The 15451-nt window shown below is 45.8% G+C and overlaps 1 protein-coding gene across 1 annotated transcript in view; it reads left to right on the top strand.

The window, feature by feature from the left end:
- Window positions 1–15451, top strand: part of POLDIP2 (DNA polymerase delta interacting protein 2) — a 35027-nt gene that overhangs the window by 5809 nt on the left and 13767 nt on the right. Inside the window, exons 2-4 of the mRNA XM_029611369.1 lie at window positions 1658–1739; window positions 3396–3493; window positions 14092–14188. Coding sequence (XP_029467229.1) covers window positions 1658–1739; window positions 3396–3493; window positions 14092–14188 — 277 coding nt within the window. The remainder of the gene's footprint in view (window positions 1–1657; window positions 1740–3395; window positions 3494–14091; window positions 14189–15451) is intronic.

The raw sequence follows: 15451 nt of genomic DNA, 5'->3' as shown, positions 1-15451 counted from the left end.
TAGGGTTTCTGAGCTTCAGGCTTTATCCTGAAGGGAGCCATTTTTAAGAATTACAGATTCTGGAGTTTCTTTGAGGACTGTTCTGTCTTTTCTTCCGAAAGTGGTTGTTTCTTTTCACTTGAATCAGTCGGTTGACCTGCCATCTTTTCCTGATTCACAGTCTTCGGATCCTCAGTCGAGATTTGAGAAAGCTAGATGTTCAGCGGAGTCTATTGCGTTACCTCGAGGTCACAAATAGTTTCCGCATGTCAGACCATCTTTTTGTGCTCTAGAGCAGCCCCAAGAGGCATCTAAGGCTACTATAGACCGATGGCTAAAAGAAGCTATTGGTTCGGCATACTTACGTCATGGTCGGTCGCTTCCTTCCGGTCTTCGTGCTCATTCTACTCGGTCACAAGCAACTTCCTGGGCGGAGTGTCAGCAAGTTTCACCGCAAGAGATTTTTGGATGGCGACTTGGAAATCTTTACACACTTTTGCTAGACATTATCGCCTGGATGTTCAGGCCCCAGGGTCTGGGGGCTTCGGTGAAGCTGTGATCCGAGCGGGACTCTCAGGGTCCCACCCTGTGTAAAAAAGCTCTGGTATATCCCAGGAATCTGGACCGATCTGGGTATGTACAGGGAAAGGAAAATTGGTTCTTACCTGCTAATTTTCGCTCCTGTAGTACCATGGATCAGTCCAGAGTCCCACCCATATCAGTTTGGGGATAACGGAGAGTCCGCTCGTTTAGTTTTTCTTGGTTATTTGCTTTGCAGATAAGTATTTTTCAAATAAAATGTTTGTTCTATGTTAGGTGCTCTGCTGCCGTTTGGGTCAGTGAGTCTAGTTCTTATGGAATGTACTCCCAGTTTTAGCGATTAGTTTCTTAGTTGGGTTTTTCAGTTCCTCTGCTTTGATACATTTAAATACTGACGTACTGTAGGTGCACCTCATGGAAGGGGTGGAGTCAGTTGGAACTTTCTCTGCCTCCATCTGCTGGTGAGTGGACAGAACCCAGGAGTCTGGACTGATCCGTGGTACTACAGGAACGAAAATTAGCAGGTAAGAACCAATTTTCCTTTTATGGACTTCTTCAGGAACTTAGCCAAACCTTTTTTAAACCCAGCTACATTAGCAGCCTTAACCACATCCTCTGGCAATGAATTCCAGAGCTTAATTGTGCATTGAGAGAGGTTTTTTCTCTTTTGTTTTAAATGTGCTATTTGTTAACTTCATGGAGTGCCCCCTAGACTTTGTGTTATCTGAAAGAGTAAATAACCATTTCACATTTACCCGTTCAAGGCCTTTCATGATTTTGTAGGTTTCTCACATCTCAGCCGTCTCTTCTCCAAGCTGAACAGCCCTAATCTCCTTAAGTCAACATAATAACAATAATACATAAAATCATAACCACAAAATAACATCACATAATAAAAGCCAGACTGGCAATCCCTGCCGTGTGGAGATTTATTCATGTTCCTGATTTTTTCAACACTTCTAGATGTCAGAGTAAGTATTCAGTTGATTGAACCATATTTGCAGAATTTTGTTAGTCCTTGCAAATTCATATTGTTGTTTCTTAGGAAATGGTCTTTGGTTTCTTGTTCATGGGCTGTAGTCAATACAAAGTACACACTGCTTCATAATAATTGTTCAATCATTTTTTTTTAAATCAGAAATAGGCCAGAAGGAAAAGTGCTGGAAACTGTGGGAGTTTTTGAAGTGCCAAAACAGCAAGGGAAATATGAGACTGGCCAGGTAAGAGAAACCTGTCTGCTGTTGGATTCACATTCGTGGAATAATCCAAACTATCATTAGGAGACATTGTTAAATAGCTGCTAAGAAAATGAGGCGTACATATGATGCTTTGCGTACAGTGTGGTATATCATGCATGGGGACCTACATGTTCAGTTTTTCTTTTATTGGTTTTGGCCATCTGTCAATGTTTATTATAATGAACAAAAATGGGAGAAAATCGGTGGGCGAAAGATGACTTTTTTCCGCTGATTTTCACCCAATTGTGCACATTATAATAAACATTGAGAAAGTCCTGAAAAAATAAAATAACTGAACAAAGCTCCCTATTCATCCATCAACTTTCATCTGAGTGATAGAGATCTGTGCTTCATGTATGAAGGGTTACCTTCTGTGATGATAACCTTTTGAAAATATCAGATTTGTAGTGAGAAAAGGACTTATAATTGTAGTACTAGTGCAGACAGCTGTAGAATATTTTTATCATTGTAGCATGAGCTGCAGCTTGTTAAACTCCTTGTTTTTAGATGTTTTTCAAAAACCATTCTTTGCAGCCAAATAGAGAGAATGCAAATAAATGTTGTGTGGATTGTTAATATTCTTACAAGCCTTGTTTTCACTGTGTGTTTCAGGATCATTTTGTTGAACAGAACCGTAATAGCTGGATTGCTCCAGCAGAAAGTTGGATTCTTTGCAAATTGTAATGTTTTTTTCCTGTGCAGAAGGGGACTGTGATGGTTTTCACAGCTTTTGGAATAATTCTTATGTGGTCCAATAAAAGATGTCAGAGTGCTGGGAATCTAGCAGAATTTTGTTGAAAGTTTCCTTGAGAGTACTGATTTGAGTATTATGACCTCATCAAAACTAAATGCGCTGAAGTTGATATCAAAGCAAGCATGAACAGCTCTGCTTTCAGGGGCTGTTTTCAGTGCAAAAAGGGTCTCTGTGCTTTGATTCCCTGCTGAGAAAAAAATACCCAGGCAAGCGCTGCTCCAGCGCTTTGAATCCCTGCTGAGAAAAAACCACCCAGGCAAGTGCCGCTCCAGCGCTTTGAATCCCTGCTGAGAAAAAAAACACCCAGGCAAGCGCTGCTCCAGCGCTTCGTAACCCGGCTGAGGAAAAAACACCCAGGCAAGCGCTGCTCCAGCCCTTCGTATCCCGGCTGAGGAAAAACCACCCAGGCAAGCGCTGCTCCAGCGCGTCAAATCCCGGCTGAGGAAAAACCACCCAGGCAAGCGCTGCTCCAGCGCGTCAAATCCCGGCTGAGGAAAAAACACCCAGGCAAGCGCTGCTCCAGCGCTTCAAATCCCGGCTGAGGAAAAAACACCCAGGCAAGCGCTGCTCCAGCGCTTCAAATCCCGGCTGAGAAAAAAATACTTGCAGTGGGTGTTTTTCTCAGCATGGATATTTATTTAAATGTTTTATATACCATTATTCCATGTGAAAATCACTAGTTCATAACGGTTCACAAGAAAACATTCATAAATAAAATGAGTGTTAAAAGCATATGAAGCACAGAGAACTCTTTTGCTGCTGGGAAATGTCTGAATGTGAATCTGGAGGGAGAGTTTCTTCCCATCTAGTGTTGATGCTGTAACTGAGAATGATAGCGAACTGAAATATCCGCTTCTGTTTAGCGTTTTCTCTCTTGTCTGCAGTTATTTCTTCACAGTGTTTTTGGATACCGGGGTATTGTCCTTTTTCCCTGGCAAGCCAGACTGTATGATCGGGATGTGGCATCCCCTGTCTCAGACAAGTAAGGATTTTTTTTACGCTTTCTCTTTATCTTGCCAATGACATGATCTTCCTTTCTTTTATTTATTTACAAAATTTATAACCTGCTGATGCACAAATCTCAGCGAGGAACAAGTAAAGATACATAATGGCATCTCAAACTAGACCAAACAAAACACAAAGACATGTTTTGCTTATAGTGGCATCCGCCCAAGCCATCCCATCATCCTCACCCAAGAAACTCTGCGCTCCCTGTGCTAACCCACTAAGTAGCAAAAGCCAAGAAAAAGAGATGTTTTCAGCTGATTCCTGAACTTCAACAGGTCATCCTCCCTTATTAAAGCCTCAGGATGTTTGTCCCAAAGAATAGGACTTGCCACCCCAAAAATGCATTCCTTCAATTCTTTTCATTATTTTGGCATGGAACCTCCAATAGATATTTCTCGAAGGAACATAAATTACGAGGAGAACTATAGTGCACCATTTTTATCAGACAGATATTGAGGTATCAAATCGTGAATAGCCTTAAAGACTTGAATCCATTGTGCCAGTATATTAGTAACCAATGAAGGCTGACCAATACAGCTTCTTTTCTTGGAAGGAATTGTTCCCCGAGTGGTGCGCCCATACCTTGGGTGTGGGCGTACCACTCGGGGAACATACACATACACACGGTTAATGCAACACCAACATTGCTCTATGCTTCATGGCAAGAGGAAATGTGGAAAAAAGGATTTGCATCCACAAAAATGCAGGGGAGTAGCTTGCTTGTTACGGCGGTTACTACCCCAAACCAAATAAGCCTGATACTTAACTTTCAATGCATATCCAGTATAGCGCTCTGCTTCAACGGCAGGGGGAATGAAGAAAAGTGGATTTATATTCAGACAGCAACCAACAAGGACTGAATCACACAGGCTGGGTAAACAAGCGTGGGAGTAGCTTGCTTATTACGGCGGTTACTACCCCTAAACAATTAGCTAGATACTTCACTTAGATGCAGCACCAGCACTGCTATCTATATCGATGGCGGGGGTGGAAGGGAAATAGAACCAAAAAGTTACTTATAAGGGACAAGAGTAACAGCTAAGTATGAAAAAAATAAGCGTGAAAGCTTACTGGGCAGACTGGATGGACCGTTTGGTCGTCTTCTGCCGTCATTTCTATGTCTCTGTGTTTAGTTTCCCCATCTCAAAAAAGATATAATGGTATAGAGAAGGGCGAGCAAAACGATAAGAGATAGAATGGCTCCCCGATGAGGTAAGGCTAAACTGGTTAGGGCTGTTCAGCCTGGAGAAGAGACGGCTGAGAGGAGATGTGATAGAAGTCTAAAACATCATGAGTGGGTTGAACCAGGTAAATAGGGAATAGGTATTTCCCTGTACGTATCTGGATCAGTCCAGACTGCTGGGTTTTGCCTCCCTTCCAACAGATGGAAATAAAGAAAAAATTGAAGAGCACCCCCTCTTAACCTGATGTGCCACCTGCATCTCTTCAGTATTTCTCTGTCCAGCAGATGGAGGTGGTGCAAAACCTGTGGTCCTGAACCAAACTTTTTACCTTCAAAAAAAAAAATAGGCATAGGAAGAGAAGATCAAGCAAGCACTTTGGTGGGGAAATTCCTTTCAGGGAGTTGGCAGGTCCTAATGGGACGATCCTCCCTGGTCGTGAGGCTGGTGGAGCAGGGGTTGGTTACCCCATGAGGCTCCTTATCTGGGGTGGCGCCAGGGGTGCATACTGGTGGTCCAGTCCCTCCCCCTTCCCCATCCCGGATCTGGAGCAGCCTGTGTGCTTTTTTTCATTCTTGGAGCGTCTAGCAATTAAAAAAAAAAAAAAAGAAGACCAAATGTCACCAGTTTTGGAAGTAGTGTCATACAAGCGGGACTCTCAAGGTCCCACCCTAACTAGGGAAGCTTTGGTACACCCCAGGAGTCTGGACTGATCCAGGTACGTACAGGGAAAGGAAAATTGGTTCTCACTTGCTAATTTTCGTTCCTGTAGTACCACGGATCAGTCCAGAGTCCCACCCAGGGGGAAATGGAGAGTCCGCTTGGCTGGTAGTTATTAATTTCTACAAGTTTTCAGCATGCCCCCCTTTTGCAGGGTAAGAGTATGGGCATCCATTTGTTCAGCAAGTTACTGGTTTTTCATTCCCTCTGTTCTTCGGGGAGAGGTGGTTTATATAGATGTTATAGTTGAATTTTCTGCTTGGGTACAGCATAATACTGACAGATTCTAGGTGGCACCTCAAGGATATAGGACGAAGTCCGTTAAAACTTCTGTCTCCATCTGCTGGAGGACAGGCAAAACCCAGGAGTCTGGACTGATCCGTGGTACTACAGGAACGAAAATTAGCAGGTAAGAACCAATTTTCCTATAGGTCCTTCCCTGTACGTACCCAGATCAGTACAGACTCCTGGGTTTTGCCTCCCCTCCAGCAAATGGAGACAGATAGATAAAGTTTTACTGCCACTTAAGCTGAGGTGCCACCTGCAGTCCCTCAGTATTTCTCTGTCTCCAGCAGATGGTGGAGGTGCAAAGCCTGCAGTCTAACTTAAGATAAAAGAAGGAGAAGTTGACAGATCTGCGATTGGCAGTACTTCTTGCCTCCCAGAGGGTTGTTAGGTCCTGGTGGGATCATCCCCTCTTGTCTTCGAGGTGGTCGGGGACCCTTCTTCAACTCGCTCACCCTTCTCGCCAGGCAGGGCTGATACTTGAGGGATCCGGGTCACTCGCTCTGAAGGACCAGCGGAGCCTCGCCCACTTGTCAGGGAAGTTTTTTTGTTTGTGCTGCACTGGCTTAGTTTGTTTAAAAAAAAAAAAAAAAAAAAAAGGCATGTATAAAAAGAAAAGCTGGGAGTGCCTGTGCGGCAGTGCTTCTCCCGTCCCGAGGTTTACTGTCTCTTCTGGTGGCTCCAGCGCTTGCCCGTTCCGGTGCTTGTTTTTTCCTGTCGGTTTGGTGCTGTCCTCTCTTTCTACCCGTTGATCCCGATGCCGTGTGGTGCGGCCTGTGGGGGATGTGCGAGTGCGTCTTTCCTGCAATGGTTTTGTGCGCGCTGCCTCCCGGGGGAGGGAGGGAGGGAGGGACCATTGGGGAGCATGGTCGGGGATTGGGCAAACCAGTGCCGCAAGCCTGGAAGGCTCGGATCAGCGCGGCAGGCTTTGGAGGACCCGTTCCCGCTGAGTGTGGGAATGGTGGCCATTTTGGCCTCATTTAATGCTGTGGCACGATCCACGGATGAGGATCCCCCCCCCCCCCCCCCTGCTGTCTTCGGAGGTTGGAACCTCCGGGGAGAGGCCCTGAGGTTGATGGGGCTCCTGTGCGGAGTGAGGAATACCCCGGGGTGGAGGGGGGTCTCTGATGCATCGTCGTCATCTGCCGATTTTTTGATTTTGTTCTGCTTTTACACAAGGCCTATAAGGTACGAAAATCGACTCGCCATAAGGTGGCAAGGGAACCTCCAGTGATGCAGTCAAAGAGGGCATGGACTGATATTGTGACCACAAGGGTCAGGCGGCTCCTAGGGGCCTCGTCTCCACAGTCAGTCGCGGATTCCTCTCCGGACCCCTCAGATAAGGACGATCACCAGGACCTGGGCCCTCAGAATGCGTTTCTAGCAGTGGTTGACCAGGACCTGGATCAGCAGTCTGCCCAAAGGACGGCAGTCAAAGGGGATGATCCCAAAGTAGTCCGTTTGTCTTCTTTCATCCAGGTGGTTCTTGAAGAGCTGGTCATTGAGATCCTTCGGGAGGGTACTGAGTTGTGAGTCGTGGACCAGGTCATGGTTGGCCTCTGGGGTCTGGCTAGATCTTTTCCTTTCCATTTTTCACTCAGCGCTATCCTATTCAGGAAGTGGGATACCCCAGACACAGGTTTGAAGGTCAGCAGAGCTATGGGTAGGTTGTACCCGTTGCCTGAAGATGCGCTGGATCTTCTCAAGGTCCCCAAAGGTGGACGCCTCAGTCTCGGCGATTACTAAGAAAATGACCATTCCAGTTACGGGAGCCGCAGCTCTGAAAGATTTTTAGGACAAGAAGCTGGAAGTTCATCTCAAAAAGATCTTCGAGGTATCTGCTCTTGGAGCCCAAGCAGCTATGTGCAGCAGTTTTATGCTGAGAGCGGGGCTGCGCTGGGTGCAGCAGTTACAAATGGACACATCTTTGTCTGATTCTGAGGATCTTCAAGCGGAGCAGGTGGATGCATTCGTGATTTTCTCAGAACCTCTTCAGGACCATGATGTCGGCGGTCTCGGCCCAGCGGCTCCTCTGGCTGAGGAATTGGTAGGTGGATGTTTCTTCCAAGTCTCAGCTGGGGTCATTACCCTCTAAAGGGACATTGTTATTTGGTAAGGACTTGGAAGAGATGATCAAGTCTCTTGGGGAGAACAAGGTTCACAAGTTGCCAGAAGATAAGCCAAAAGGAAAAGGTTCCTCCCTTCTCGCCTTCGTTTCAAGGGGAGTTGCAGATTTCGGGCATCCAGGCCTTCAGGGACCACTCAGAGACAGTTCTCAGTCAGACAACAGTCGTGGAGTCAGTCCTTTTGGGATCATCGGTCTGGCAGCGATGGCTCTTCACAGGGAGCTGGTGATGCCAAATCCTCAAAATGATGCCAGTCTGGTCCAGTCCTTGGTCCCAGTGATAAGAGGCTGATTGGGTTTGTTTTACAAGGAGTGGACCAAGATCACTTCCGACCAATGGGTCTTAAGTGTGATAAAACTAGGCTATGCTTTAGAATTTGCTTGGCTTCTAAGAGATCGCTTCCTAATATCCCCGTGCTCTTACCGCGATAAGCAGGTGGCAGTAAGAGATGACATTTCTCACCTGCGCCAGTTAGGAGCCATTGTCCTGGTTCCCCTGGCAGAACAAGGAACGGGTCGCTAGTCCAGCTACTTCAGTGCCGGGAAAAATAGTGGAAACTTCTCAGATCAAAATCGTAGAGCATATAGAACGATATGGTTTAATGGAACACAGTCAACATGGATTTACCCAAGGGAAGTCTTGACTAACAAATCTGCTTCATTTTTTTGAAGGGGATTAATAAACATGTGGATAAAGGTGAACCGGTAGATGTAGTGTATTTGGATTTTCAGAAGGCGTTTGACAAAGTCCCTCATGAAAGGCTTCTAAGAAAACTAAAAAGTCAGGGGATAGGAGGCAGTGTCCTTTCGTGGATTACAAACTGGTTAAAAGACAGGAAACAGAGTAGGATTAAATGGTCAATTTTCTCAGTGGAAAACGGAAAACAGTGGAGTGCCTCAGGGATCTGTACTTGGACCGGTGCTTTTCAATATATATATATGATCTGGAAAGGAATATGAAGTGAGGTTATCAAATTTGCAGATGATACAAAATTATTCAGAGTAGTTAAATCAGAAGCGGATTGTGATACATTACAGGAGGACCTTGCAAGACTGGAAGATTGGGCATCCAAATGGCAGATGAAATTTAATGTGGACAAGTGCAAGGTGTTGCATATAGGGAAAAATAACCCTTGCTGTGGTTACATGATGTTAGGTTCCATATTAGGAGCTACCACCCAGGAAAAAGATCTAGGCATCATAGTGGCTCAATGTGCTGCAGCAGTCTAAAAAGCAAACAGAATGTTAGGAATTATTAGGAAGGGAATGGTTAATAAAACGGAAAATGTCATAATGCCTCTATATCGCTCCATGGTGAGACCGCACCTTGAATACTGTGTACAATTCTGGTCGCTGCATCTCAAAAAAGATATAGTTGCAATGGAGAAGGTACAGAAAAGGGCAACCAAAATGATAAAGGGGATGGAACAGCTCCCCTATGAGGAAAGGCTGAAGAGGTTAGGGCTGTTTAGATTGGAGAAGAGATGGCTGAGGGGGGGATATGATAGAGGTCTTTAAGATCATGAGAGGTCTTGAACGAGTAGATGTGACTCGGTTATTTTCACTTTCGAATAATAGAAGGACTAGGGGGCATTCCATGAAGTTAGTAAGTAGCACATTTAAGACTAAGTGGAGAAAATTCTTTTTCACTCAATGCACAATAAAGCTCTGGAATTTGTTGCCAGAGGATGTGGTTAGTGCAGTTAGTGTAGCTGGGTTCAAAAAAGGCTTGGATAAGTTCTTGGAGGAGAAGTCCATTAATGGCTATTAATCAAGTTTACTTAGGGAATAGCCACTGCTATTAATTGCATCAGAGGCATGGGATCTTCTTAGTGTTTGGGTAATTGCTAGGTTCTTGTGGCCTGGTTAGGCCTCTGTTGAAAACAAGATGCTGGGGTTGATGGACCCTTGGTCTGACCCAGCATGGCAATTTATGTTCTTAATGTTCTGTCCGATCCTTGATTTAAAGAAGGTAAACGAAGCTCTGAAAGTTCCTCTGTTCTGGATGGAAACTCTACGTTCTGTAATTGCGGCGGTCCACCTGGGACAGTTCCTGGATTTAACCGAAGCCTACTTACCCATAGGGATTCGCCATGACCATCAGAGATATCTCCGGTTCATGTTTCTGGGGGAACACTTTCAGTTCTACGCTCTTCCCTTTGGTCTAGCGACTGCACCTCGGACCTGTACCAAGGTGATGGTTGTTGTGGCGGCAGCTCTCTGGAGGGAAGGCATTTTGGTTCATCCGTTTCTAGACGACTGGCTGATTCGGCTAAAGTTGGAAACTCTGTGAAGCAAAGCGGTGGATCTGGTTCTCTGGCACCTGCAATCTTTGGGCTGGATAGTCAATTTCTCCAAGAGTGATCTTGTTCCTTCCCAGAGTGTTTGGAGTTCCTGGAGGCGTGTTTCAATATTAAAGCAGGTAAGGTATTTCTTACAGAGGAGCAGATTTCCAAGTTTCAGGCTGAGTTTCGTGGATTCCTAGCCATGCGAATCCCCAGGGACTGGGATTACTTGCAGGTGCTCTGATCTATGGCCTCTACCCTGGAGTTGGTTCCCTGGCCTTTTGCCCATTTGAGGCTTCTTCAATCTATGTTGCTTTCCCATTGCGATCCATTATCAGAGTGTTTTCAACTTCCTCTCCCGGAGTTTGCACGTTCCAGTCTTTTTTGGTGGCTCCTCCCAGACAAGTTGAGCACTGGCGTGGATCCCGGTCTCCCGGTCTGGACAATAGTCACCACCGATGCCAGTCTCTTAGGCTGGAGAGCAGTGTGACAGAGCCAGTCCGTTCAGGGGCGTTGGCTGTTGGAGGAAGCCTCTTGGTCCATCAATTGCCTAGAAATGAGAGCAGTACGTCTAGCACTGATGACCTTTTTGCCCTTGGTGAGGGGAAAGCCAGTAAGAGTCTTGTCAGACTCTGCGTCTATTCACTCGCAGGTGTGACTTGCCAGCTGTGGACTTGATGGTAACCTTCCGCAATGCCAAGGTCCCATGCTTCTTCAGTCTTCGAAGAGAAAGAGGGGTGGAAAGGGTAGCTGCCTTGGTTCACCCCTGGCCAACGGACGTCCTACTCTCTGTTCCCTCCATGGCCGCTAGTGGGCAAGATCTTGCTGCGCATAGAAGCTTATCCAGACAAAGTCATTCTCATTGCTCCAAAGTGACCGAGGCATCCTTGGTTTGCAGACCTATTCAGCCTAGCAGTGGACGGACCCATACGACTTGCTCATCTGCTGAATCTTCTGCATCAGGGCCCCATTTGTTTAGATCAGGCAGATCGATTTTGTCTACCGACCTGGCTTTTGAAAGGCAGCGTTTGAAGAATAAAGGTTATTCGGACGCAGTCATCACTACTCTTTTGCAGTCCTAGAAGACCTTCACTTCTCTAGCTTACGAAAGAGTCTGGAAGGTTTTGAGTCCTGGTGTACCAGTGAGCAATTGTACTCACTAGGCGAGCCGCAGTGGGTCATATTTTGGCCTTTCTCCAGGATGGCTTGGTCAGGGGGTTATCCTTTAATTTCTCCGGGTTCAAGTGGCAGCTTTAGGTTGTCTGCAAGGTAAGGTTCGCGGAATTGCTCTTTCAGCTCATATCCAGATGTGGTGCGTTTTCTTCAGGGAGTGAAACATTTACGTGCTCCGGTCAGACAGTCGTGTCCTTCCTGGAGCCTGAGTGTGGTCTTAGAGTAAGTGTGCGCCTCCTTTCTAACCTCTGAGGCGTGCGACCATGAAGGATCTCACATCGAAGGTGGTTTTCTTTTTGGCTATCTGTTCGGCTCATAGGATTTCTGAGCTTCAGGCTCTATCTTGCAGGGAGCCCTTTTTGAGAATCTTGGACGACAGGGTGTCCTTTCGGGTGGTTCCTTCCTTTTTACCTAAGGTGGTTCGTCTTTTCACTTAAATCAGTCAGTGGAGCTCCCATCCTTCTCAGCTTTGGATCCCTCGGAGCCGGATTCTAAGGACTTAAGATGTTTGGATGTCAAGCGCTCTCTGTTGTGGTACTTGGAGGTCACCAACAGTTTCTGCTTGTCAGATCATCTTTTTGTTCTATGGAGCACTGCCAAAAAGGGGCATAAAGCATTGAAAGCAACCATTGCGCGCGGCGGTTGAAGGAAGCTATTAGTTTGGCATATATTTGTCAATCAGCCTCCTGGACTGAATGTCAGCTGGTTTATCCACAGGCGATTTGCAGAGCAGCTACTTGGAAGTCATTGCACACTTTCGCCAGACATCATATAGATGTACAGGCCACAGGGACCAGGGGATTTGATGAAAGTGTGCTTTGAGCGGGACTCTCCAAGTTCCCACCCGGTTTAGGGAAGCTTTGGTACACCCCAGGAGTCTGGACTGATACAGGTACGTAGAGGGAAAGGAAATGGGCACTTACCTGCTAATTTTCATTCCTGTAGTACCACAGATCAGTCCATAATCCTGCCAATGTATTATCTATCTAAATTTAGAAGTGTGACTGCATGAGAGCGGAATAGATTTTCTCCAGTGAGTTCATCCATCTCTGCTTTCTTTGAATCATCTCTAAACATTACTGCTTGAACAGCTCTAGTTAGTAACTTTTGCCTAGGAACAGGACAAAGAGATGTTTTTTGGGAAATTTTGTTATAATGACTTGGCTTTCTGTGGCCAGAAAATGTGTTCCCCCAGTGTTTTGCAGATCATTCGGTATCATAGGAAGCAATTCCTACAATTAAAATCAAAGGTTCTGGTCCTGGGAGCTTCAGTCTTTAAGTATCCCTGTAAATGTCACATATCATATCAGAAAATACAATTTGGGTTTTTAGATCCTTAGCACATTGAGATCTTTATTAAGGATAAGGATGGAGGGCAATAATTTTAGACTTGGGTAACAATTTAAGAATGTAAGCTCCTCCACTTGTGATATATTGATTTATTTCTTTGTATTTTCTTTATAATCTCCCCCTATTATGTTCTGGTATGTATAGGTATGCTATTTTATTTATGTTTAAAATGGTTTTCCTTATCTTGATGCAAAATGATAGAAATTTATAAAGCTTAAATAAAAAAAAAAAAATAGAAATGTCAGTATCGAGTGAGTCTTCCCTTGACCATACCAAATGATGTGGTAGATAGTCTGATTTGATTTGGGTGCTCCTGGCCTGATTGAAAAGAATTTTCAGGTGCATATAAGATCTTATGAATTCCAGAAGAAAGCTCTTTGGCACAATGCAGGTATTAAGAAGGGTATTAGCATAAATTTGAGAGACTGAGATGATACTCGGCATATCCTGGGTTACGAGTGAGGTTCGCTTCTGTCAGTGTGCACAAAATTAATCCATTTGGAGACATTAACCTGTAGCATATTTAAAAGAAATCAGAGTATTTATTTCACTTAGTACATAAGAACATAAGAATTGCCTTTCTGGGTCAGACCAAGGGTCCATCTCGCCCAGTATCCTGAATCCAGAAGTGGTCAACCCAGATTACAAGTACCTGGCAGGATCCCAAACAGTAGATAGAACCCATCTATTCTAGCTGCCTTTACCACGTTCTCTGGCAAAGAATTCCAGACCTTAATTGTACATTGAGTGAAATAATTTTCTCAGATTTGTTTTAAATGTGCTACTTACTAACTTCATGGAATATTCCCTACTTTTTGTATTTTTTTGAAAGAGTAACTAACCAATTTACTCTGCATTTGTTGCCAGAGGATGTGATGAAGTAGAGTAGCTGGGTTTAAAAAGTGTTTGGACAGATTCATGAGGGAAGAGTCTATAAGTTATTAATCATGTAGACTTGGGAAAGCCACAGCTTATCCTTAGTTATAAGCAAAAAGGATTGGATCTATTCTTTGGGATCCTGCCAGGTATTGGTGACCTGGATTAGCCACTGTTGGAGACAGGATGTTGAGATTTGTGGACCCTTTGGTCTGGCCAATTCTAACATTTCTTATGTTTATTGTGACCCCTGAAAACTTTGTTCACATTAAGCTTTGTTGCGGGCTAATGGGAGTCCGCTGGTAGAGAGTTAAGAACATTAAAATGGTGAACTGAATTAGATCAAACCAGCCCAGCATCCTCTCTCTGACAGTGGCCATTCAGTCCAGCTTAATGGACATTTTCCGTTAAGATCCGCCAAGTTTTTAGGGAGGCATGAGATGGTGGGTATGGGATCTTAGCAGGTAAAACTTGTGGCATATTGGTTAACAGCCATATAACGCTTCTTCCTGGTAATGGAATAGCAGCCTGTATGTGCCTAATACATCTCTTCATGCTTGAAATCATTTCTTTCTAGAACAGAGAACTCGGCAGGTCACGGATCTAAAGAAGTCAAAGGCAAAACCCACACTTACTACCAAGTGCTGATAGATGCTCGGGACTGTCCACACATAGTAAGTTACTAGCAGTTAGTGAATGTGAGGTTCTTTCTGTCTGTGTTTGTAAATCTAGTTTTCTAGCATGTAGCAGATGGACTCAGGACCAATGGGTATAGTGTACTCCTGATAGCAGTTGGAGACTGATCAGATTTCAATCTGACGTCAGCCCTAGTACATATACCCCTGCAGGAAGTGCAGCTCTTCAGTATTTTCCATCTCCATAGCAGTTAGGGACTCTATGCACGCTAGCACAGCGTTAGAGTAATTTTACCAAAGAAAACCAAATTAAGAAGAAATCTTACCTCTACAGACGAGCCCTGCTCTCCTGCGGTGACACCCGTTGGGTCCCTCCCCCAGTTGAGATTTCCCGAGGTGATTTCCGTGATCCCTCTGAAGTAAGCCTCGGACCGGCGGCTGAACCTCGGCGGGGACCTAGTCCCCGACATCGGGTGAGGCTGAGAGGCAGCGGGTGCAACCTAGAGTGCGGTGGTGAAGGTATTTTCCCTCTCCCCCTGCAGCCGGAGACCGCCCGGAACGAAATCGGGAAGCGCTGAGACAAGGTAAGGTAGAAATCTATTTAAAAGTCTCCGGTCTCCGAAGCTCGAGGAGACGCACAGGTCGCCAGCCGGGACCAGTGCCACCGGGTTGATCGGCCCTAGCAGGGCTAGACCCCGGTCATATCAGAGGGTCCTCCCACGTGGAGACCCTCCGAGGTGGTCGCCATATTGTCCGCGTGGTCGCCGTCACCATTTTGGCTCTGTTCGCCGCCCTGTCCGCCATATCGATCCGTGCGCACAAATACCTTGTGTACACACAACGTCGTGCGCATAAGTACCAGGCGCACAAGCGAAGCGCATAGCCACGCACTTACTGTGCCGGGCGCATAATTTCGACCTGTGCGCACAACAGCACGCAGATCTCTCTGCACGCGTGCACCAAACCCACATACACCGGAGCACATAACTGTATTGTACGCGCCCGAGCCATGGCACCACCTGAAAATAAACTCAAAGTTTAGGGCCTTTGCCCAGCATGCCACATTAGAGCTGCACAGCATGAGGAGGCCACGGCCCTGTGTATACAGTGCGAAGAGGCCCTAGGGGGACCCAGCTCATGGCCCTCCCCTGCCGGTACTGGACCCGTCTCTCGAGCAGTACGCCGGACCTAGCATTACACAGCGGAGGCCCCCCCTCAAATGGGGCTCCCCAGGGACATGGCACCCCGTAGTCTAGACCCAGCTTCTATCTCCTGGGTGGAATTCTTCAAAGGCCTGCATAC

The sequence above is a fragment of the Rhinatrema bivittatum genome, chromosome 8 (assembly GCF_901001135.1).
Source record: "Rhinatrema bivittatum chromosome 8, aRhiBiv1.1, whole genome shotgun sequence".
Classification (NCBI taxonomy): Eukaryota; Metazoa; Chordata; class Amphibia; order Gymnophiona; family Rhinatrematidae; genus Rhinatrema; species Rhinatrema bivittatum.
This window is presented reverse-complemented; position numbering and strand designations above follow the sequence as displayed.